Below are 24,910 nucleotides of genomic sequence, written 5' to 3' on the forward strand. Positions count from 1 at the left end.
TTGTTACAAAGAGTAATGTGTTTTTGCGGCCTCCCTGTCACAATCCTAGTTCACTTTAAATGTTTGGGAGGTGCAGGACCAGTAGTGTTTCCGCTCCTGCACACTCCTTGTAGTTATTCTGATCCTCAATGCACATGGCCGAGGTGGACTGTGTTGTCACAGTATATGTGCAGTGAAAGGCATAAGAACCTGGAGTCCACTCAGGGTTCTATACCTTTCATTGCATGTAGCAGTGAGTTTGGTGTGACCTCCAGGGTGTGCACCTACACATTGGCAGAGATCTGCTCTGGCGGCTACCATGACAAAGAGGTGGCTATCCTTGCTCCATTGATTCCAGCGGAGCGCCTCGTTTCCTGGCGCAGTTTGAATTTGAACAATCCTCTGGAATTGGAATGATGGCAGTATACAGGGATCCGATTGATGATTCCACTGCAGTGCTTGAGGACTTACCGCATGGCAGGGCCTGCAATCCAGAATGGTTAACTCCGGTGCAGAGTCCCAGCACTATACAGGGACTCCTCATGAATCACTGGCATTGGAATGAGGAGGACATGGAGGACCAGTGCAGAAATCCATTCCCCACAATAGTCCTCTTCATCTGCCTCTTTCAGAATGGCTCTGTCAGTGAAGAGGCAGTGCTTGTCCATGCGTAATCGGCCATGGTTCAACTCTTGCGCTCGCCACTAGCTAGTGATATTTGACACTTGGCGAGTGAGAAAGGGTATGCCCCGTATTTGTATAGAATTGAAGTGGCGAGCAACTTGCGTGGCCTGCTAGTAACTTGCAATTCGATTTTTTGCCCCATAGTAATGGACATATAGCCAGAGTTTAAATGAATCACCTTCTTATTTTAAGTTAGTTAAATGAGGAAGACCATGTTGAATACTTTGTTTTATCCTCTGCTTCTTTCTGAAAAGCTAACTTGATAAACCTTTACATGTCTGTATATATTAGTTGTCAATAATTTTAATTTTCTCCTTTCACTCATGTTTGTAAGAATTTTAGGGATGCAAAAAGATATGCATCAATAATTAAAGCAACCCAGTCTTTCGGTGGCACAAGACTCCGGCATTGGAAACTATTTTCTTTCATCATTTCCCGAGAGGGCTGCAGCTATCATGTTGGGCCTTTGTACTACTATAGCCTCAGTATGTTATTTTTCTGGGAACATCCATTGCAACAGCTTCTGGGTAGTTCTAGTCCTGTAGCCGAGCCCTGCTGCCCGTGAACGCATTGTCAGTGCAAGGCCAACTAAAGTGTAGCCACAGGGAATATATACACATAAGCAAACTGGCACTTGTGAATCAGCACATGGGATTCTGAATGCACGATGGCTTTGCTCTGGGAGCCACGTTGGATTGGAAATCATCAAGTGACCAGAGTTGGCATGGGCCTTTCCTGTATTGCAGGCCAAGCCTACACGCGCCCTGCAGTCACATGGTGAAGTCCAAATACTGAAATGCTGGTTTGTGGTTCTGGATTTTACTTCGAGGTCCAATCAGTTAGCTAAATGTTAAGGATTCACCTACCCCTGGTGACAGAGCCTTAGGGCAAAGGTTGGTCGGAGAATGATGAAACGGGGACCCTACTGTCACAGAGGCACGCTGACTGAGTGCCCCTTTATGAAACAACCATAAAAGTTTGCAGAAACCACCATTGGTGACCGCCCTTGTCGCAGGAAACGGGGCTCTTATCTACACCATTTACTATTCCCGCCCCTCATTTTCTGCTCCTCTATCACCTTTTGGGGTGGGAGCAAGCCTTATTTGCTTATGGTTTCTCCCCTTCTGTAATGGCTTGGCAGGTGAAGAACGGTGGTCTGGAGGGTTGCCCAGAGCAATGCCAGAGGTTAAGATTCATTCTAAAGCTTCCAGCATCACCTCTTTGTCTATTGCTCTATCACCTTCTGCCAGCCTGGATGGGTCTGATATATGTATCGCCACTTCATGACAATTTACATCAAGAACCTGTTTTTTTCATTCCCAGGTAGAGCAGATTGCCCATACTTTGCAAAGGCTGAATTTCTTGCAGACTACCTTCAGAAAAATCTACCCAACTTCCGAGTCCACAAGATTACCCTGCACCCCGATGAATGGGAGGTAAGAAGATTTAAGTCCTTTGTCCTGCTAACACCAACTCAGGGACCGATTCGGATTCGCGATAAAAGCAGTTTAGAAAGCTGTCATTATCCCCTCCATTTTCCAGCACATCAGTCTGCAGTGGGTGGAAGAATTGGAGGGCAGATTTCATGCTTTCCATCAGCAGAAGCTGCTAAAATTGATAGTTTTGATAGAAACATGTGCACCAGTGGCAATGCAAGCATTTCTTGAAAGACAGCCGCTTTTCTAATTTACAAAAGTGTCCTTAAGCTTTCACTAAACTTGAAAAGTGGTGCTGCAGTCTAGGAAATGCTATTTTTATTAAGGTGAAAATGTGTGAAGTAGAGTTTTTAATATGTGCAAAACCAGGGCTTTTGAAAGGGGAATCCCCTCGCAGTGCCTGCCTTGCATTTCTGATGGTTGCGAGGGTTGTTGTCAAGCCGTAAATCAGGCACTTGCAAAAGTCAGTGTTTTGATGCCAGGCCGCACATTTTCACAGATATGGTGCTTTTAAGGAAAGTGCTCTTCCTTCGTGCATCACCTTTAGGAGTCAGTCCAAAATGCCAGCTGTCATTGGTATGAATTTGCAGTGATCTATCCTTGTCTGAAAATGCAGTCACTGCACAGGTCATGTATCCGACAGACCAGAGTCTAATGTCTTCTCAATGCTCTCTTCCTGGGGATGTTTCTTAGAACTGGCTTCAAAGCACATGTGAGCAGAATGGGTGGAAGCACACACGTTCCCCAATTGTGTGGCGAGAATTGGTTGACCGAGGAGGAAAGGGCCTGCTGCTGGGCGGATTTAATGAGTTCATGGAGCATGCCCAGGTGAGAAACCCTGACGGAGAATCCACGTAATCCCGTTTAATCTATGCCTTTTTAGTGTCGTAGTGTCTAATCAAGCCCCTCTCTCTTTCTGTTGTTTTTTTCATTCTTGACAGACCGCAGTATATTCATAGCCTGTTTTTTTTATTTCCATAATTTACTGATTTGTCAATGTTACCATATGTATTACAACTCCTCCTGTTTCCATTCTATAGAGCAGCCTCGGTCAGCTTGCCATCGTGTCCCCATGCTGCGCTATCATTTTAAGAAATGAATAGCATTGGCTGGTAGTCTAAAGGGTTCCTCGCACTAGTGTTTCTATATGTCAACATTAAGTATGCACTATTCTGGGCCAGAGAGAGTCCGAGCCTTCCGTTTATATTTGTACATGTGTCCTGCATACCCAGAAATACTATCACTCTTTTCTCCCTCACCAATACTCTGCACACACGACCCATTCTCCGGACGCCCCCTGCTCTGCACACTCACAGCCATGCGTTGCCCGACCCTAGCCGCGTTCTGCACGTCTAGATCCTTCAGTGATGAGCATGGGTGGTTAGAGGGATCAATTCTGCCCTGGGGATGTGTCACAGAATCACTGGTATGAAACCAGGTCGAGGTGAGCAGGAGAACCTGGGGCCGGGGACAACGACAACCACCCGCTCGGTGATGTCTGTGTGGAGCATTGATAGGGAGGCCGAAAGAATCGTAGTGCCCTGTGGGACCTCGGCCTCGTGTTGGTGGTCCGTGATGGCACCATGTTTGCATTGGGAAGCCAGTGACATGAACCCGCCTGACACCAAGATGGTGGTTGGCCATCTTATGCACTTGGTTCATCCAGCCGCGACAGGCCTACAATTTCAACAGGAACACATGATTAATCAGTAGTCCGATTAGGCTCCAGACAATTAGATGACCTGTTCCTCCTTCCCACAGTTCGTTCAACCTCTGCTTAATGGTACCAATTACGACCTAGGGTGGGTTCTAAAGGGAGGAACAGATAAGGGAGTATGGGATGTTGTTGGTGGATGGAGAGTGGAGCTATTGAGAGTCCAGCAGCATGGAGAGAAAAGAGAAAGAAGAGGTGGAGGAAGAAGAGAGAGACAGAGGTCTGGGGAGGCAAGAAGAAATTGGAAGAAGGCCTGGTTGGTTAGGGGGCAGAGAAAGATCACGAGGAGGGACGAGAGAGAGGAGAGAACATCAAGGGAGGGACGAGCCGGGGGGAAATCTTAAAGGAAAACACTAATTGGAAGGATGAGGACACCTTCAAAGAGAAAAACCCTAGTGAAAGGAGAAAGGAGGCTAGGGGCAGGAGAAGGAGTGAATAACCATCAGAGTGGACGAGCATTGAGGTGGAAGAAAATGAACAGTCCACAGGAGGTTTGAGGAGGATAGAGTGATGGAAAAAGGGACAGAAGCATTGGACAGTATGAGGGAAGAAAGAGAGCTCAGAGATAAGCCAGAGGAGGAGATGGAGTTGGAGGTGGAGAGAGTTCTGAGGAGCGAAAGATTAATCAACCGTCCCCTCGACTGGCTATACTACCCAGGCCTAAAGTCTGAACGGCATTAGGTGATGACAGGTGGCTCTATGTGCACCAGATGCTCGTGCATTGGAGCCATGCCATAATAACTGGTGTGTCAAAGTCCCCTGTCTCGGTAGGGAAGTGGATTGTCCCATGACCTCCTAGGCCAGACTTTCTTAGAAAGTCAGTGACCCAAAAACCCCATTCTTTGGGATTAAAATCTTAAAAAATGTGATTGGTGGACCACCCGTGGGTTCATACACCTTCGGACACCGTTTCCACGAGATCCACAAAGTTAAAACGTTTCCGGGTTAATGGACCCACTCAAGGTTTTCAAACACGTAATGAAACATATGGAAACCATATATAATGCCAGGGAATACAGTTGGGGACCCCCAAACAACAGCTAAACTCAATTTACCCTACCAGCAAACTGTCTACCCACATAGAGGTTCAATACAAGTTGGGTAGTATTTCAGCGGTACATCTGCCAGAATACCGTCCAACAGAATTACCGTTAGTTCCACTTGGCAGAGTTAATCCCCATTTTTGAGAGTCCATTGGAATTACATTTTTTTTTTAATACTTGGTTCAACTGTATTTTACCAGTTTTTACAAGTGGTTGCTACATTCTTATTTGTTTTCCGTTCATGTGGTCATGATCCTGTTAGCACGACCTCGAGGCCTTATTATTGTCCAAGTCAAGATTCTGCAGATATTGTCCTACTGCAATTACTGATTTCGTGCTGAGGCCACTCATCAGATGTTGCCACCAGTATTCTTCATCTAGGCAATGTGGGTCCCTGAACAGGTGGCCCATCTGGATCCTTCTTTTTCTTGACAATCCTGGACAGGTTAGGAGCAGATGGCTGACTGTTTCCACTATTTTGTTCTGATCGCAGAACCGACAGGTATTTTGGCTGGAGCTGCCTCTTATTGCCACTACTTTGTTGATTTTTAGTAGATTGAGCCGAGCCCTCAGGAAGGTTGATCTCAGCTTCTTATTTGAAAATTTGATCAAGTATTCCATTGGTTCGTTTATTTTTTGAGTGTTGGTTGGTAGAAGGGTGGTTAGTTTGTTTTTCACCACCGTGTCCAGAGTTATGCACCAATCTGATTCTTTCAGTCTTCGTGCTGTTTTTGTTGGATTATTTTCGAGTTCCTTCACTGAGCTTCCTATTTCTTTTAGAAGTGAGCAGTTTCTTGATGCCTAAGTGGACAGCATTTTGTTGGCCCCCCTGTTCATTTCATCCAGGATAAACTCATGTATTCTTTGTTTTGAAACTCAAATCTTTCTGAAAAGCATCAGGCCGTTCAGGTCTACTGTTTCTTTTAAAGACGTCAATCTGAGTTCTCTCCGAATTGAAGCCACTGGTGTAGAAGAGGGGAGGGTTAATATTTTCCTCCAGAAATATCCTTCAAGTTTGTGTCAGATATCTGTCGGAATTGCCGGCATGGCTTCGGCACCGTAGACGATTGCTGGCACCACCTTGGCTTTGTAAAAGTTCAATGATGCTCTCAGAGAGAAGCGGCCACATTTTTTCTCACGGGTCCTCGTCTGTGTTGTTAAACTTTTGATTTTAGTAAAGAGAGTTTCTTGCATCAGTGATTCTTGTTGGCTTACATTGATTGTTACCCCTAAGTAACAGAAAAATCTGACTTTTTCAAGACGTTCACCCGCTAGTTGCCACAAGATTCTTTCTTTTCTCTTTGTATATTTCTCTAGAATCATGACTTTGGTTTTACTCAAATTGATCTCTAGGTCGTTTGATTGCAAGTAGGCATGGAGACCATCCAGTTTTTGCTGAAGGCCTACTGCAGTTTGGTCGATAAAGATGATGTCATCCGCGTACAACATTCTGTTTATTTTTTCTTTACCCACACTTGGCGGGAATGCTCTGATTGTCTTTTCCGAGGCTGATAGTCTCCGATTTATGCATTGTATAAGGCTGGTGCCAGTGGGCAACCTTGTTTGACTCCTCTGAATGTGGGTATTTCTTCTGAGAGTTGGCCCATGCCACTGAGGCGCACTCTCATGGATGTGCCGGTATATAGCTCTTGATGGGATCAAGAATTGCGGAAGGGCATTTCCAGTTTTTCAGCTTCGCTCATAATTTCTCCCGGTTGACAAAAGCCAGAAATATTCTAGAGCTTCCCTCCAAAACGTTTGCTTTTAGTATGCTATGGAGCACTATGTTCGCTGATGTGCCCGTGTTCTTAGTGAATCCAGTTTGAAAAGGATCATGTCCTTTTGAAAGGGCCACCCACGTTTTAAATTTGTCTAAAAGAAAAGACCCAAAAAATGTTCCGATGGTGTCCAGGAGGGCTATTGGGTGATAGTTGTTCGGATCCCTTTTGTCCCCCTTTTTATGAATTGGGACCACATTGGCTGTTTTCCATTAATTGGGAATCGAGTAGGGGGTGGCACAAGTCTTGAATATTTCTGCAATCAGGGTCGCCCAGGGTTCAGAGTTATTCTTTAGGTCCAAGTTCGAAATCCTGTCAGGGCCCAGGGCTCGGGAGTTTTGTAATTTGGCGATTTTTGGGCAGATCGATATTTTGTCCTGCTCGACGTCTGAGAATTCTGGAAAGATTGAAGGGCTGGGAGTTGTGGGTGTTGGTGGTCCGAATAGGTTAGAAAAGTAGGACACCCATTGATTCTCCCCTACGCTATTTAACAATGTGTCTTGTTTAGTATTCCCACACGAGGCTATTAATGCCCAACAAGCTTTTGCTTGTTTCCCGCAAAGAGTTGTTAGTATATTTTCCAAGTCTTCTTGATAAAGAGTGATTTTGTATGATTTTAGCCAGTTTTTATATTTCGTAGATGCTTTTTTGGCCACCTCTTTATTTTCCATTGTGGGCAATTTTTTTAGCTAGCTCTCCTTATTTCCTTCCGCATTTCTTTCCTTTTTACAGTCAGGGGCCAGTTTTTAGTATGACAGTGAGTCTTGTTAGGTTTGTAGTTATTACGTAATTGCTGCTAAGTAACCAGCAGGGGGCAGTAATCTGTATTAGCCATTCCTCAAGTCTCCAGATCGTTTGCTTTTGCTTTTAGGTATTATTTTGTAATTTCTCTTATAGAAGCAGAGTTGAGTCTCAGGCACGTACCTCCGTTGTTTATATCCAACTTCGATGACATATGTTTTCTACTGGCCAAGTGCTGATTTCTTGGGTTGCCCAGACCACCCTCAGGAGATTGTGGTCACTGTTTATTGTTCTAGTCACCTCGAAAGATGTTACCTTGGCCAGCAGATATCTGGACACATATATGTGGTCCAGGGTGGCTTTGCAGCCTTCTTGTTCCCGGGTTGGAATGTCGGGCATATTGGAGGGCTTGAAGCAGTGCAAGATGTGCAAGTCTCTTGCGTCCATTCAAGATGACCACAATTTCCCTCTGAGGGCTGGGTTGGAAGGGGTCGACCCTGTACCACCAGTCTTGTTCTTGATTGTTCCCTGGCTTACAGACTTCCTCTGCTCTAGGTTCGATAAGATGACTTTCAGATCACCACATATGATGATGTAGTCAATTTTGTTTTCTTCCATGGTGTCATCTATCAGTGTTTCGATCTTGGTCACAGAAAGTTTGTCCGTTAAAGCCTTGGGGTTCCAGTATGCATTGTTTACTAGGTAAAGCTTGCATTTTGTTATGTCCTTATGAGATAGACCTGGTTTCCATGAGATCAGGGTTGCTAGTATGAAGGCTTCGTTTAGTAGGATTTTTTCCACATGAAGGCTGCTGCCTGCACGAGTAGCTGAAAGCAGGCCTGCGTTGGGTCTCCCCAGTGAACCTTGTAATGCTGGTGAAAAGGCGATGTCAAAGCCATCCATCAAGGGTTTTTTTGTAAGCCAAGTCTCCTGAAGACACAACAGATCAAAGGATCCAAGGTTGACGTTGGTTGTGGTCGTTAGGTGAGTGAAGCCTTGCGTGTTCCACGACCCCATGATCACCTGATTTGGTGCTAGGCTATTCGGTGGACTTCTTGGATCACTTATCGGACGTGACAGAGATATTGATGGCTAAGATCTGTGGTGGCTTGCCAGTGATTCTGGTAGCTAAACCCATCTCCTTTGCTTTTTTTCTTTTAAGCGTTGACGTAATGCATTGTTTGCCTCCAGATGTGTTGGTTTGTCTTGGTCTATGGTGATTGTTCAATTCGGCATGGGGCCGTGCGGCACTTGTTCAAGGTCAAAAGAGGTCTCAAGAGCCTTATTTATGCAGTGAGTGGGTAAAGTATCCCCTTTGTATTATCTTCGAGAGGGTGGCGATTCTCGTCTGTTCAATATCTTTTGCTCGTTCCTGACATGTCTGGAGTTACTGGACCAAGGGAGGTTTACTTCTGTTGACGTTTGGCCTCCCCTTGGGTCGTGATCGCGTGACCTTCGTCTGGCAGTATTAGCCCAGTTCACGATGCATTGTGTGCTTGATGTCTTGGCCGACCTCGAGCGGTTGGTGTATGATGATATCCTTCTCTCAGAGGTACAGAATGTCCGTTGGGGTGGGCCAAGGTGTTGTTGGCGATTCAACCTATTCATGTTAGATCTCGGTCTCACTTTCTCTGTATCAGATTCCGAGTGGTTGATTTCTCTTAGATCGTAGCCTAGTGATCTTAGTTTGTTTTCTACTTCCCTTAATACATTTTTAACTGTTGAAGAGAAAATGTGCAAATATACACTGCCCATGGTGTTTTCGCATACAAACTTGATAATGTCTGTCATCGGAACCAAGTGACCTCAAGGTCGGAATGTGATGCAGCAGGGTCATTATTGTGTTCCGGTTCAGGATAATGCAGCCCATTTCTTTTAGTAGGCGTTCTAATACGAATGAGCGAGTCTTTGTTTGTCTTTCTGCTCTTGAAAGACGTGCTCTTTTCGCTTGTCTGTCCGTCTGAATGCCCGAACCTCTCCCTTTATTATGATCTCTTAGACCTGTTGATGTTTCCTTTCGCTCTTGATTTCAAGTCCGGAGTCCAGCCCCTGTCCTTATGGTTTGCACTCCATTTGCTTTTGGACCCTTATCATTGTTATCATCAGGAGTGTTTGTCCGTTCTTTGCTATGGCCAGATCTTTTTTTTCCTCTAGAGTGAGGAATGCTGGTGATTCCGGATCCAGTATTATGAGCTTCTTTTCCGGTTCACTGTGTGTTGATCTTTACAAAGGAGACACTGCTTTTATTTGGCCATGTTGTTTTCCCGTTAGTTCGCTTTCAGAATCCTCCATTGAGTATTGAGTGAGGTCCATTATACAACCCATAAGATCACTTTCTGTTGGCAAAATCATGATCTTAGAGGTTCAGGACGTGTCTAGTTTGGGGCAAGTTGCAGTTGGCAGTAGTTTTCTGATTCCCTTTCGGATTTTTCTCTTTTCAGATATAGAAGCAGACAGTTTAGGTTTGGCAGTTTGTTGGCCGGGCTGTGAAAAGTCTGATTTTGGTTTTCCTAGATTTACACTCACCTTCGCAGTTGACTGCGCTTGGCCCTCTTTAGGTCGTTCTTTTGTGATTTGTAATGCGCCGTGACTCCCGTGGATCGTACAGCCGTTTTGTCTGGATGCTCTAGGATTGGTCTTGATTCTAGGGCTAGTTTTCCCGTCTTGGGGTGGAACAGGGCGCGTGAGTTTGTCTTGGATGGTGAGCAATCTGTGCTTGTTAGGTTTCGTTTCTTTAGTTTGCTTTTTGAAGCAAAGTTCCGGAGGTTCAATTTCCATGGGAGGTGGCAGTAATTTCTGCAACGTCTGGCCACCAAGATAGAGTTTGCCGTATTGCTTGGAGCCAGGAAATGAAATGTTTTAACTTCGGGTGCCTCCGTTTGTGTGTATACTGACTCTTGATGCACCTTTGCAGGGTCCTGAGTTTCAGTGCTTTTCTCCTTTGTGGAGGCTCTTTGATGTTCCATCGAAGTAATATAGCCTTCTAGAAATGTTAGTTTTGTTTGTGAGATGGCTACCATAGTTAGGTGGTCTTTCAGGGTGTCGTTTAGAGATTTGTACAGTTTAGTGAAGGGTGCCAAGGCTATGGTTAATGTCGACATTATGGAGAAGAGGTCCATCTTTTTGTTGGGAATTTCTCCCCCCACTTTTCCTGGAATCTCGCGTAGTCTTTTGTTTCTTAATGGAGTCCTTGGAAGCTGTGGCAAGGTTTGTGTGTCCTGCGATACTGTCTCTGTGAAGGCTTTAGAGCAGTTAGTCTGGGTGGTAGGGGTAGAGGAGAAACTCGGCTGTGAACTAGACTCTCCCATCTTTGTTTTTTCTCCTGTATGTAGTTCTGGGGGCGCCAGTTGAGTTTAGAACACTCTCCACTGTTCTGCACCGGAACAATGTTTTCTTCGTCTCTCTGATCGATTGTTGCACCTACTGTTTTCCCTCTGTGCCCCCTTGTCTCAGGATTTTCTTCTTGTATTCGTGTGGTGTTGATTCATGGTGAGTTCAATGGGGGTTGTTGGGTAGTCAAAAGTTTGTTTTTCCAGAGCCTGCCGATGGGGGGTGCTTTCCCAAAGGGCCACCTTTTGGAGGTGGGAGTGTTGGTCCTGTGCTCAGTATTAATTTCCGCTTTTTGTTTAGGGGTTGATTGGGTGTGGTTTGAGGTGACTGGTGAAGTTACTGTCACTTCCAGTGGACCATCCACTAATTCTGCAGCAGATAGCTTGTTTCTCTCAGTTACTGTTGATTTGGCACATTTGTGGAAGAATTTGTCCAAGGCCCCAAACGTGAGGTGTAATGTTTGGATTTTATTTAGGGTCTTGTGTTCGCTTTTGGTAGCAGGATGTTTGTCAGAGGGTGGGCGCCTGTGGGTGCCATGCTTTTGAGGCTTAGTAACAGATGTCTTGTACATTTTTGTACACTCGTTCTTTAGATCATGTGGCACTTTGGTCATCCGTTTTACTCTTTTCTGTATGTGTCTGCCTGTTAGAGCGATCTTCTGCTTGTCTGTCGGCGACGCGCGACCCCTCGTCTCGGTATCAGGTGATCCCTTTGATTGTATAGGGATTTTCGATGTATCTTCGTACGCCTCCATTGCCGTGTCCGAGTCTGATTCCTCGATCATAGAATATGAGAGGTATTTCCCCCATTATGTTTCCTCAGGGTTAAGTGAGGTGTTGGGGGGGGCTCACCAAGTCTGCTCTCGCAGTTACTGGGTGGATCTGAATTGCGATTTTTAACTTTTTCATCAGCTCGATGGGCGGGACCTTTTTGCCCCATGTTGTGTCGTCTTCCCTGACCAGGACCAGCTGCAGGTGGACTAGGGGCAATAGTGGAGCGAACCCCTCGATATCAGAATTAGGGGCATTCACTATTTTGTTCGTGGTACCTTCAGGTAGAGGACTTTTATGTAGGACGTTTTCTTTTTCAAGTTGATTAGTACCAGCATTGTTCCCAGCGAGAGAACCCGATGTAATTTCTATGGAGTGGGCTATTTCGCTTTCCTCATGTACTCCTTCTCATGTTCTTTCACTGGGCTCCGTTGGACCGAGCTCCTCTCCAGGCCCCCCGATCCCATCCGTGGTGTCGAGGCCTGTGTAGACCTGGAAGTATTTGTGGTCATTAGGACTGAGTCCAGCGCACCTGTGAGATGCACAGGATCAGGGTCAGGGGCGAGGAGCTGATCCGGAGCAGCGTTGGCGAGACCGAGGTGAGCTTGTATTGAGTGTCGAGGTCTTTCGCTTGTCTCCACGGGAGGGGACGCCTCTCCTTTCAGTGTCGCCGCTTCATCCGCTTCCTGTAGCTGTTCATCCAATATTGGTGACTGCTCGGGCGGCGGGGAGTCAACAGGCAGTCTGTCTTCTTTCGTGCTGATGACATCTTTGTTCCTTTGGTGTTTTGCCAGCGCTCGTCAGCGCTCGTCAGCACTGGAACTCTCTCTTGAAAAACTTTCTTTCCGAGGCTGGTTTCAGGTTTTTTCCAATGCAAGGAGGCTTTCAGCGGGCTCCGGTGCTCCAGCCCGCTATCCTCGCTGCCAGTGCCCTGGCTTCGAAGCCAGTGCCCTGGCTTCGAAGCCAGTGTCCCTCTTCTTCCCAAGAGTGGGTAGACTTGGAGTCGTCACTGCCGCGGACTGCCGCAGACTGCAAACATTTCAGCGAACAGCTCTGGGGCCGCTCCACGGCAGAAAGGTGTTTTTAAACATAGTCTCCTCCTTGCAGTAGGGTAGTAAACAGACTACCAAACCTTCTGGGTACCACAGACTGCAATCACCTCAGTGAACAGCTCAGCGGCAGAAAGGTGTTTTTAAAGACAGTCTCCCCCTCCTTGCAGTTGAATAGTAAACAGACTAGCAAAGCTTCTGGGTACCACAGACTGCGAACACCTCAGCGGATAGCTCTGCGTCAGAAAGGTGTTTTTAAACACAGTCTCCTCCTCCTTGAAGTAGGGTAGTAAACAGACCACCAAAGCTTCTGGGTACCACAAATTGCGAACACCTTAGCAAACAGCCAATTTTGATGATTTTCAGCGGAAAGTGGGAGAATTTACCTCCAGCATGATGTTGGTGGTAAATCCCCCTACTCCAGGGAGCGGGAAAAGTGGTTGTAATTCCTTTATCACCAATTGTTTTCCACACTGCCATACTCGTAATGAGCCCCATCTCTTCCTAGCTCTCTTAACACCTACTGGAATTCATTGTTAACCGCATAGCCTCGTTTTAGTCCAGTCCCTTTCAGTCCCATGTGACCCTAGGATGCCTAACCAATTACACAACAGCACAACCCTTGTAAACTATGTCCTAGCCCTCACCCAAGGTCCACCCCAGTGGTGAGAGGGGCTTTGTTGCTCTAGATACACACCCTTGCTCCCTTTTAACATGGGGTTCTTGTTGGAGCAGGAGTAGTTCGGAGAGGACAACTGGAGCTTGGAGAAGGACGTTATCTTATCTTATGTTATGTTACGTTGATTTATACTGAGCACCGCTGACATTTCCATGGTCTCCAAGTCGGATCTCAGAGTGAGGAGATTCTGGGTGCATAGAGGAGAGGCTGGAGTTGGCAAGAGTTTATTGAGGAGGTTGGAGAAGAGAATGGAGGGTATTTAGTAAGAAAGGGACAGGGTTTGTAAAACCAGAGGGGGAGACATAGGTAGGAAGAGAGTTTGTGAGACCACAGGGGGGAGTCATAAGAGAAAGACATACTGTTAAGGCCACAGGGAGAAACATGAATGATTCTCTTCGCCAGTACATTTTTCTTTCTACTTTGAAATGCTTACATGTATTGAATTTTATTTACAATAATCTCTTTTGAACTTTTGAAATCAGCTATTTATTTTCCCATCAATGTGCATATATTTCTGTGCAAGGTGTTGGAACGGGTTTAAGCAAATTAACTTTAATCTAATTTAAACCAGGACAATTAGATACAGTCCTATCAATCTGAATTCCCGTACTTGGTTTGGGGTAGTACTGAGCGGCACATCTTCAAGTGGCGAATGATGCCATTTGCATGTTGGGTAATGGGGACTTATTTGTGCTATGTGACTTTCAGTGTGGTTAGTCATGTTGATTTGATTTTCTATACACATAGGTGTAGAGGGACCTAATCTGAACCGTTTCTCATGTTTTGTTAGGGATAGGACAACATTTGTCTAGATTGAACCAGCCAAGTTGGGCCCTCTGCTATATACCAATGATACCCAACTATATTTTAGGGTGTCCTCTCCGGAAACTGTGATCTGGCAGAGGTACTGTCATCATCCTCATCATGCTTAAGTTTACTTTGGATAAAATCCTTTCAGAACATTACAAAATCATTCTAACAATAATCAGGGTCCGCCGGCTACCAAGCCAAAGGCCCACAGCTCAAGGCCCAACCTGTCTGTTCCTGTACATGCCGCTGAGCCGTGGCACAGACACGCTGCCCCTGCCGACCTGCAGCCTAACTTTTATTCCTCTCCAACAATGTTTAGGACAGCCTTTCAAGAACTACCTCTTCGTTCCTAAACATCAATCACTGAGCGATAACGAACATTATCGTCTGTATTGCTGTACTGCGGTAAGCACTACCTTGACTTAATTGCACCACGTTCCCTAGCAAACAAACATAATTCATAATGGCCTTCAATATGCCTCACATTAACTTCACATGCATAGTGTGTAATGTATAAATGGCTCTACTAATGTTGTTGTGCTCTCCACCTGACACTGCTGGAAAGGATTCATTGACACCAACCTTACCCCGTTAGTCATGTACCAACACACTAACACTAACTCACGCATACAGCTCATGTTCACCTCCCTTCTCTCTCTAACTCTACTACCACATACTATAGAGACCATGACCAATCTAGAGCTACACACATCCAAGCTATCAGCCAATGCCACCCCTTTCAGGCCCGGCAAACTATGGACCTTGCTCACCAAGCCCACGACGCCACCCTTTTGGTGCCCGCAACAACATTCAAACTCTTCCCACTATGCCCACCATGCCTACCGGCCACAACTAAAACAACTATAGATACGGTCATTAGAACTACCTCTATCACCAACTGGCCGCTCTCCCCTCTTCAATGGATCCAACTATCTGCCACCCGACCCATACCCAACCAACCGTGCCCCCTAAATCTTAGAAACCACAGGCTAGAATCAAAAATGCTCCTCACTTACGAATGAACGGTAGAACAAAAATGATCACTTCAACCTCACCAGGACTCCCTACTCACTGTGCATAGAGAGGCACAGCTCCACCTCACTGATGGGGCCCAACAAGGCTGAAACACGTGTATGGGGTTGCTGTTGGTACTCTTGTTCAGAAGGGAATTGCCATAGCATTTCGGTGCTGGACTGCCCATGTGAGCGGGACAAAGACTGATATGCAAATAGTTATTTCCCGTCTGTGAAAGGTACAGTGAGCAAAAAGCGATGGCTGCGAACTCTCAAAGTGGGAAAAAAACACAGAACAGGTTATCATGCCATGTTCTTTCTGGAGAGGGGCACCTGCTACCTTTTTTGAAACAAGTTAATCCATGGCCTACCCAAAAAATATTCTTACTACAAAGGGGTCTGTGGCCCTTCCCTCAAACACTGCTGCACCCATCAAGGGAGGGCTTATAAATGCTAGATCTCTGATAGCTCCGGCTCTAGACATTGCAGACCTCATAGTGGCTAATCAACTCGATTTCCTAGCAACTAACCGAACCCTGGCTCCACGCCTCAGCAGGGCCAACTATGACAATAGCCATCCCGGAAAATTACAGCATACTCCGACTAGACAGAGAAACCTCTAGAGGTGGTGGTTTCGCCTTTCTTGCCAAAACCAAGCTTGGACTTAGAGACTTACCCTGTCTACCTTTCCCATCTGGAGAACTCCTGACAGTAGAACTTTCACTATCGGCTTCGTAAACTATAACACTTCACCTCTTATACAGACCACCAGGCCCTGTCTCAACCTTCGAGGAGAACATCACTGCACTACTTACAGAGAATACCAAACCATGGTCACAGATTATGATATTGGGAGACTTAAATCTAGGTCTCGAAGACATGAATGACGACAATGTCCTTGCACTTGCCAACACCATCACAGAACTAGGATTCACCCATCACATTCACATGCCCACACACAACAAATGAAGAACACTAGACTGGCTAGCAGACCTCAACTGCGCCACCAACATCCTCTCCAACAAACCATGTGCCTGGACTGATCATCACGTTATCTCCTTCATACTTCAAGAGAGCTTACAATCAAATTTGCCCTACACACTGGCTCCTCCTCCGCCCACCAGAAATACTTGTTATATAATTGCTGAGAATTTATTACCCTTAGTTAAACCTATTACGGATCATACCAACCTAGGAACAGACCCTTCAACACTAGTTGAACTTTATAACCAAACCATACAGCAAGCTATAGACAAAATAGCGCCGCTAAAAATGCCCAAAGCCAAGCCATTAGTTCACCTAAACTCCTGGTTCACGCCTAACCTCAAAGCCCTACGCAATGAAAAAAGAAGTGCTGAAGCCATTTGGAATAACAACCCTTCAGTTTTAAACAAGGAAAAACTCTCCAAAATCTCTACAACCTACAAAAATGCTATCCTTCAAACAAAAAGCGATACCTACAATGAGATAATTAACAAAGCCAACTCATCCACTAGAGATCTCTACATTATCTTGAGAGAGCTAGAGACTCCCACGACTGCAACCACTCCCAAACAGGAACCACCCACTAGTTTTAAAGGTGCCCTTATTAACGCCCGCTCCCTAGGAGCCCATGCCATTGAAATACATGATCTCATCACTGAACAACAACTCTTAGTAGTCACAGAATCCTGGCTTCACTAAGCTTCTGGACCACTACTGACTCTCGCCATTCCACCAGACCTTACCATCCTTAGAACCGATCGATCCTACTCTCATGGAGGTGGTGTAGCCATCATAGCCAAGACTAAACTGCGATTAAGACCCTACCCCATCGAGCACATTGCAGGCTACAAACTATTACTAGCTAAATTCGCCACAAATTATAAAATTACGATTAACCTGTTGGTGGTTTACAGATCACCTAACTCTAATAGTCACCCAGAAGCAGACATCCCGCTGCTACTAGCACCACTCATCAAACCCAATACTAAATGCATTATCCTTGGAGACATGAATCTAGGTTTCAATGACAGCCAAGACCCCAAAGCAGAAGCCCTACACTCCGCACTTAAGGATATGAATTTCACACAACTGATGAATGCTCCCACCCACATCCAAGGAAGAACACTAGATTGGATCCTTCTCTCAACACAGCCTTAACCATTGATTCTATCTGACCCCTCGATTGGACTGACCACCACGGTATCAAGTTTACCCATACCTCTAAAGAATCCCACCCCCTTAAAACTAACGTAACAGATACTTACGAAACCAGAACCATGTGCAAGCTCACACATGACAACTTTGCCCCCATAATCAGTAAAGCATTAGAGACCATGTCACTTACCAGTGACAACCCCTGCAGCCTTGCAGACTCCTACCATAAATGTCTCACCTCCACCATCAATGCCGCATCGCCTCTAATTACCAAAACACGGCACACCGACAAACAAACCTGTTTTTGGCTCAACAAAGATCTAGTAATACTAAGCAGAACCAAACATGCCCTTGAACATGCCCATAGAAGACATCCCACTACTGAGTCTGAAATAGCTTTCCAGGTGGCAAACAAAACCTATAAAACCGCCATCATCACTCACAAAGCTAATGCTTTCAATACTCGGATTAGTAACGCTGCGTCGGATTCCAAGGAACTTTTCTCGATCCTGAGAGAACTGGAAAATCCTACCCATGTCACAGCCTCTGCTAAGTCCAGTAAAGAGTGGTACACCACTATTCAAGATGCTCTAGCCGCTGAGATTGCGCTGTTGCAAAACAAAATAATAACAAAAAGGCAATCATTAGCCAATAAATGTACCACCAATAACTCCATCACGAAACGCATTGAGAATTCCAACCCTCTATTTCATTTCACCCCAGTCACCCAAGAATTAGTGCTCAACACTATTACTAAACTGTAAAGGAGACATTGTCCCAGCACAAGTAGTCAAATCATTTGCCCATAATCTCACACCCATTAATCTCACACCCACCATAACCAAGTTTGTCAATGCTTCCTTTGACTCGAATCTGGTCCCATCCAGCATTAAAGAAGCCTGGGCCACCCCACTCCTAAAAAACAAAAAACTCCCTAGACCCCACTGTGCCCACAAACTACCGACCAATAACAACAGTCCCCTTTTTGCTCAAAATCGTAGACAAAATCTGCAATACTTACGTCCAAGCCCACCTGGAACATAATCAACTCTTGGGAACCAGACAATCTGGCTCCAGGCCCAACCACAGTACAGAAACGGCCCTTCTCGATTTGGAAAATCCAGATGGATACCTTCAGATACACAGCAAAACTCTGCATTTTCCTTTTGTTGGATCTATCCACAGCGTTCGACCTTGTGGATCACAACAAACTGTGTTCCACCCTAGCTAAATATTTCAACTTCTTCAATGGTGCCACCATGTGGGTGAAATCCTTTTTAGCCGAACGAACATCCAGAGTCTATACAGGTAAAAAAGCTGCAGACCCCATCCCAGTCCCCATTGGAGTACCCCAAGGGTCATGCCTGTCACCTACACTCTATAATGCACATACTAAGCTTCTCTTCTCGGCTTTAGACGACACGGGTGTCATCTACATCAACTTCGCAGATGACACCCAGATCCTTATACCTCTCACAGGTAATTACGCCCAAGACACCTTCACCATCAATAAAATCTATGCTATAATACAAAACTGGATGGCCCTGAATAGCCTCTGCCTCAATGATGAGAAGACAGAGAATCTCATTGTGGGCTCCCAATCTAAAATAGACACCCTCCACCCCAACTACGCTGCCATCAACATTGACGACACTATGATTACCGTACTTAAATAAGTATAAACCTTAGGAGTTTACCTGGACACTAACCTCTCTATGGCCAAACATATAAGTACACTCTCCTCATCTACTTCCTACACTGCTAAATTAATTGCCCTAAGCCACCAATTTCTGACACTGACCAACTGCATCACTCTGGCCAGGGCATTGATTTTATCAAGGCTTGACTATTGCAATGTGTTGTAACTTGGAACTTCCAATTCCAACCTCAATAAATTTCGACTTTTACAAAATAAAGAATTGCGGGCCGTGCTAAGAATAAAAAAATGTGTTCATATTTCCAAGACTAGGAGATACTCCCACTGGCTACCCATCAAAGCCAGAATAATTCTTTAAAACACTATTCATCCCCTTCAAATGCTACTACAAAAAAGCACCCACCTACCTGAACAATGATATAACCAAAAAATGATCTGCTAGATGTCTAAGATCTAACAACCACTTACTTCTGGTAACAAAAATACTAGAGCTGGGGGTATTAGTTTCCAATGTCTGGCCCCTACACATTGGAACTCCCTCCCGCTCAGCATCAAAAATAGATATCCTTCCTGGGCTTTAAAAAACGGCAAAAAACTTGGAAATGTAACCAATACCAATACATTCGCAACCTCAGAACTTGTAAATAACATTGCACATGTATTGTATAAATGCTCACTGTAAATTCTCCTGTATTTACTGTGCATATGTTGTAACCTTGTATATATTTTGTTCACCTACTCTGATCAATTATTACTAAGCTATCTGTAACCTCGCTGTGATACCCTAGGGTATGGGCGTGTAATAAATAAATAAATCCCCCATACCACCGCCAGAAACATGCGTTAAAGACATGTCTTGGTGCACTAAGATTCAAACTGCTCTCCTCGACAAAATCTTGCTCTTACAAGCAAAAATACAAACTAAAAAGCTAAGTCTCTCAGGGGATTCACCCCCACAGGAATCACAGCCACCTCCAGCAAAATCATGTAACCTTTTCAAATTCACCCCAGTCTCCATCCTTGAAGTTGTGAAGATTATAAACAGCCTAAAACCGTCGAGATGCCAGGGGGACCCCTGCCTGGCACCTACCATCAAAGAGGCAGCCAGGGATCTTGCGCCTTTTATTGGCACTCTAATTAACGCATCCTTTGAAACTTGCACCGTCCCTACCAACTTAAAAGACGCTTAGGTCCTCCCACTCTTGAAAAATCCAAGCCTTGACCCAAACATCCGACCAACAACAGGCCAATAACTACTGTACCATTCCTCCTGAAAATTCTAGATAGGGCAGCATTCACAAATTCAGGCTCATCTCGAATCCAACGATCACCTTGGTCTGTGACAATCAGGCTTCAGACCTAAACATGGTACTGAGACAGAATTAATAGACTTGAAAAATCAGATGGATGACTTAAAGGATAAGGACAAACTAGCCCTCCTTCCTCTCTTAGACTTATCTGCCGCATTTGATTTAGTTAATCACAAGGTGCTCTGTAATCGCCCCACAACAGCGGCCAACCTCTCCTCCAAAGCTACTGCATGGATACAATCCTCCCTGGACAACAGAACAATGAGGGTATTCGCACCAACTGCGTTGGCCGAGCCTGCGCCGGTCACATGTGGAGTACCTCAGGGGTCTTGTGTCTCTACGACCCTTTACAAAAATGTTACCAAGCCCCTGTTGGATGACCTTGAGAGTCTGGGTGTCTCCTACACTAGCTATGCAGATGACACCCAAATTCACATCCCCATCACAGGTGACTATGACACAGACTCGACTTTGCTCAATAAAATATACCACACCATTCAAGCATAGATGGCCATGCACAGTCTTTGTCTTAACGATGACAAGACAGAGCTACTACTTACTGGCTCACTGGCGAGACTGAATAAACTGGACAATAAGTTCAAATCCTTCCTAATAGACAGCATTAACATGAAAGTCTCCAAGGAGGTAAAAACCTTGGGAATCAATCTTGTTTCAGCCTTAACCTTGACCAGACAAGTTAATGCCTAAGCATCCGCCACAGCATACACATGCAACCTAATCAATGCTTGCAAACCATTTCTGTTTACAACAATCTGCATTACACTGCCAAGAGCACTTATCCTGTCCAAACTAGATTATTACAATGCCTTGTACCTAGGGATGAGCAAGAATAATAACAAAAAACAATGCAATAAGAACAGCACTCAACATCTCCAGAACCCCACATATTTCAGCTACAAGACGCAATGCCCAATGGCTCTCAGTTAAATACAGAATTGCATTCAAAACTCTAACCCTTACGCACAAATGCCTCGCAAACTCTGCCCCCAAATACCTAGCATGCAAATTGACCAGAAACACATCAGACCGGCCTACCAGATCCCCACAGTCACACTGCCTCAAAGTCCTGAGATTCAAACTCCAGAAAGCAGGTGGCAGCAGTTTCCCTGTTCTTGCGGCTTAACTCTGGAACCCCTTAACAGTTTATCTTAGATCTGAACTATCCTTCTTTGGCTTTAGGAAAGATGCAAACACGTGGCTTTTTTCGCAGGAAGCATAATCAAAGAGCCAACCAGTTAACCCTGTACATTGTAGCAATGCACATGTAAATAATTTCTTGCATGCCTAGCACAATCTGTAATGTAATGTACTGTTGTACACACTAGCAATGCTCTTGTAAATAATTGGATGCATACCTAGCACAATTTGTAATGTACTGCTCATGCTACAATTGCCTGTATATGTTCTGATTTTTTTTCTTCTTGTAACCACTATGTAACATTATAATGGGCCCAGGTACCCGAGGGTTTGGTGCGCTATATAAATAAAGAAAGAAACAAACAAACATAAACATTAAAATCACATTGCATAAAAAAACAGTTAAGTTAAAATACAAGTGATAATTGCTTAAATAACAGCAAAACACTATTTAGGCACATTTTTATATTCCTGATTCTCAAAGCAGCAATCAGAACTGTGTTCAGGCCCAACAAACGCCAACATCATATTATTTAACTTAATCACTTCATTGTCACGTTAGCATCTCAGTCCCTCCACCTTCTACTCCTCATTTCTCTACCCTCTTCAATGACTAAGAGGAAATTCAGGCAGGACTCTCTTGCCTCGTACCTTGATGATGTGAGGAGCTCTCTTCTGTCACTTTCCCCTTTTCACGCCTGTTCCATTGACCGTGCTTTCTCAGACTTTCACCATACACTTGACTAACATCCTGCTCACACCTTCACACCTTGCCGTCCCGTCCTCAGCCCTGGATCACCTCTGAAATTCCTCATACAAACATTCACCATGACCTATGACGCTGGCACAAATTTAAGACACCTTACCTCCTCCTAGCCTACAAACTTTCTGTTGTTGCCTTAACCCCTGCACTGGACTCTGCCAAATCTTTGTACTTCACAAACCTTATCTCCTTCCGTCACAATTCACCCTGAAAACTCCGGTCTTTGCTCACACCTTCCAAGCCAATATTCATTGCCGTTTCCCTTGCTTTCTAGGTTTGGCCCTATCAGTCATTGGCACAGGTCCACAAGGCTCTCCACCTCTTAGCCCTTATATCCCAGCTGCTTCCAAGCTCCAGCCCCAGCGAGCTAGCCTTATACCATTTAAACCCCTTTTCATTCATTGGCCTTCTGGACTTGGCCAAGGTTGATGACTTTCATGGGACCTGTCTACCACCATTCATCTTTAACCATCCTTCAATGTCTTTCTCCTCCTAACTCTCCTCTACCCTCTGTGCTTTATTTTCCCTTCTAATTCCTCCTTTTTGGCACTCTCCTGATCCTTTCCTGTTCCAATGCCATCCTTCCCCACCTCTGTCATGCTTCCCACACTCTCCCAGTCTTTTCCTTGTAATGAATACGATGGTGTCATCACTCCTTTTCCAGCAGTGACCTCTCCCCATGTGGCCAGGGGACGGCGGCCGCTACCTGATCCTGACTTTGCGGGGTCAGCTTTATGAGGGAGGATCACATGGGGGGGAGGCACCGCTCAAGGGAGTGACACAACATCATTGGACGCGACATGGTACCCCCTTGTTCCTTTTTGGGATATCCCCTCCATTCCCCAGGCCTTAATGGGATATTGTCACACCTTCCTTCGCCCACCCATGGAAGCTACTAAAAATACCTTCCCATGCTTTGCCTATAAGTCACCAAGAACTGACTTCCCTTTCTGTGAATCTAAAAGTCAGCTGAGTTGAGTAGTGAAGATTGATAAAGACCAGAAGCACAGGCTGCGCATAAATGGTGCCTGGACATTTAAAACAGAACCAGCTGACAGGAGAGAGATGCTGGTTGGAAGAATCCAGACCTCTCGGTACTGAAGACTGTGCAGCCAATCGGCTCACGGAAAAGGCAAAGGAAGGAAAACTGCATGAACCGGTCTGCTGCGAGGGCGCCATGAGAGGTAGAGAAGAGAAGGGAAGACTTCCTGATGTTCGCACGTATCAGAGAGCAGCCTCCACGCCGCTCGAATACAGAGAAGTGCATAGCAGGCAAATGGGAGCCACGAGGGATGTGGAAGCCACAAAGTGATGTCGGAAAACCCAGGCAGAAGTAACGGGACGCTGAAGAGCTGCTGCATGCTTACCGCTGGAGAACCGAAGCATGCCATAGAGAACCATAGAGAACCAGTGAGTCCACAAGAGGGAAGATGGGACACCAGGGGACTTCCGCAACCCTACCTAAGGCAAATGAGAATAAATGAAGCATATACGACAGAATGTGAGACTCAATATTTCCAAAAGAGTGTGAGGGGTCAGAAATGAGGCAGACACAAAGTTGTAAGATTTTCATAGTCAGACATTTTTATTAAACAGAAATTGGTTGGTTAAATGCCTCTCTAACCCTATCCTAAAGAAGAATTTCCCTGCCTAGTAAACTAAAACTAAAGGTCAGTCTGTGTAAACTCGTTATCAATGTAGAAACCTTCCTTGTGTACAAAACAATCTAATCTGACCCTCACACTAGATACAAACAACCAAGGGTGCAAGGAAATTACTCTGACTTATGTTTAGTAAAAAGTGTCCATAATCAAAATATAAAGATAATTCCAACAAAAAGTGTTTTTAAAAGAGAAATCCTTGGATCCAGCGGGTGGTTCCCTTCCCCTGGATGTTTAGGTAGGATAACCAAAGTGTTTCTTTTGAACAATAGTTTCTTGGTGTCACAAAAGTGTCTCTTTATCCGACAGTTCCTTTGGCCCTTTATACTAGGTTCAGAAAGTTCTTGCTCAAAAAATACATCCCATAACATTCAACACTTCCTTGGTTTCTTTGTACTGGATTCACAAAGTTCTTGTTCATATAATAAATTCCACAATAAGATTTCTTTAACTTCTCTTGCACTTTGACGGATTGCCTGGTGTACTCCTCTACCAGAAATCCTCTTGTGGTTTTCAGACCTCCTGGTGCACTCACCTTCCAGGTATCTTGCCAGAGTGTTAAAGTTATCATACAGTTTCAAAATGCCTGGTATATTTTGTTGTCAGGACTTCTTTTATCAACTTCTTAGATCCGCTGCTTTACTCCCAAGCCATGTATCTTTCTTTGGGGTTTTACAGATGCCCTGGTATACTTCCCTGCCAGGCATCTACCCCCCAAATGTCAACTGCCTGGCGTATTCCTTTTGCCAGGACTTCTTATTAGTTTCACAGTTTTTTCCCACTATGTCACAGCTGCATCAACTTTGTTGTATTCAATATTTTTACTTAGGGTAATACTTGCTCCAACTCCCCCCATCCCCGCATTGACACTTCATGCATATGCATATGCATTTGTTCAGGTTTTGTTGCCACATGTCATCTTGTTAGTATTCACATAGTCTTCTTATTGGGCATTGATTTAACGTTGGGTTTTGTCTGTATTCAAACTGCTTTTGAGCATTGTCCATATTAGCAATATTACATAATTGATTCACTTGGTGCATGTGTGTCTGTATGCCCCATGGTCCCCAGTGACTCTGGGCAGACTCACAAGTAGTTTGTAGCATCTCCAACTTGCGGCGTGCCTCTTCGGTGAAGCTTCCTCCCTGGGTTGGCTTCTTACACAATGAGGATGTTACTTCAGCGTTTCCTGCAGC

The 24,910-nt window shown here is 45.0% G+C and overlaps 1 protein-coding gene across 1 annotated transcript in view; it reads left to right on the forward strand.

Moving 5' to 3' along the window:
• MDH1B (malate dehydrogenase 1B) overlaps positions 1–24,910 on the forward strand; it is a 194,541-nt gene that overhangs the window by 23,646 nt on the left and 145,985 nt on the right. Inside the window, exons 2-3 of the mRNA XM_069615573.1 lie at positions 1,987–2,099; positions 2,793–2,927. Of these exons, the coding sequence (XP_069471674.1) occupies positions 1,987–2,099; positions 2,793–2,927 (248 nt within the window). The remainder of the gene's footprint in view (positions 1–1,986; positions 2,100–2,792; positions 2,928–24,910) is intronic.

Source organism: Ambystoma mexicanum, chromosome 9 (assembly GCF_040938575.1).
Source record: "Ambystoma mexicanum isolate Mex_15411 chromosome 9, UKY_AmexF1_1, whole genome shotgun sequence".
Taxonomy (NCBI): Eukaryota; Metazoa; Chordata; class Amphibia; order Caudata; family Ambystomatidae; genus Ambystoma; species Ambystoma mexicanum.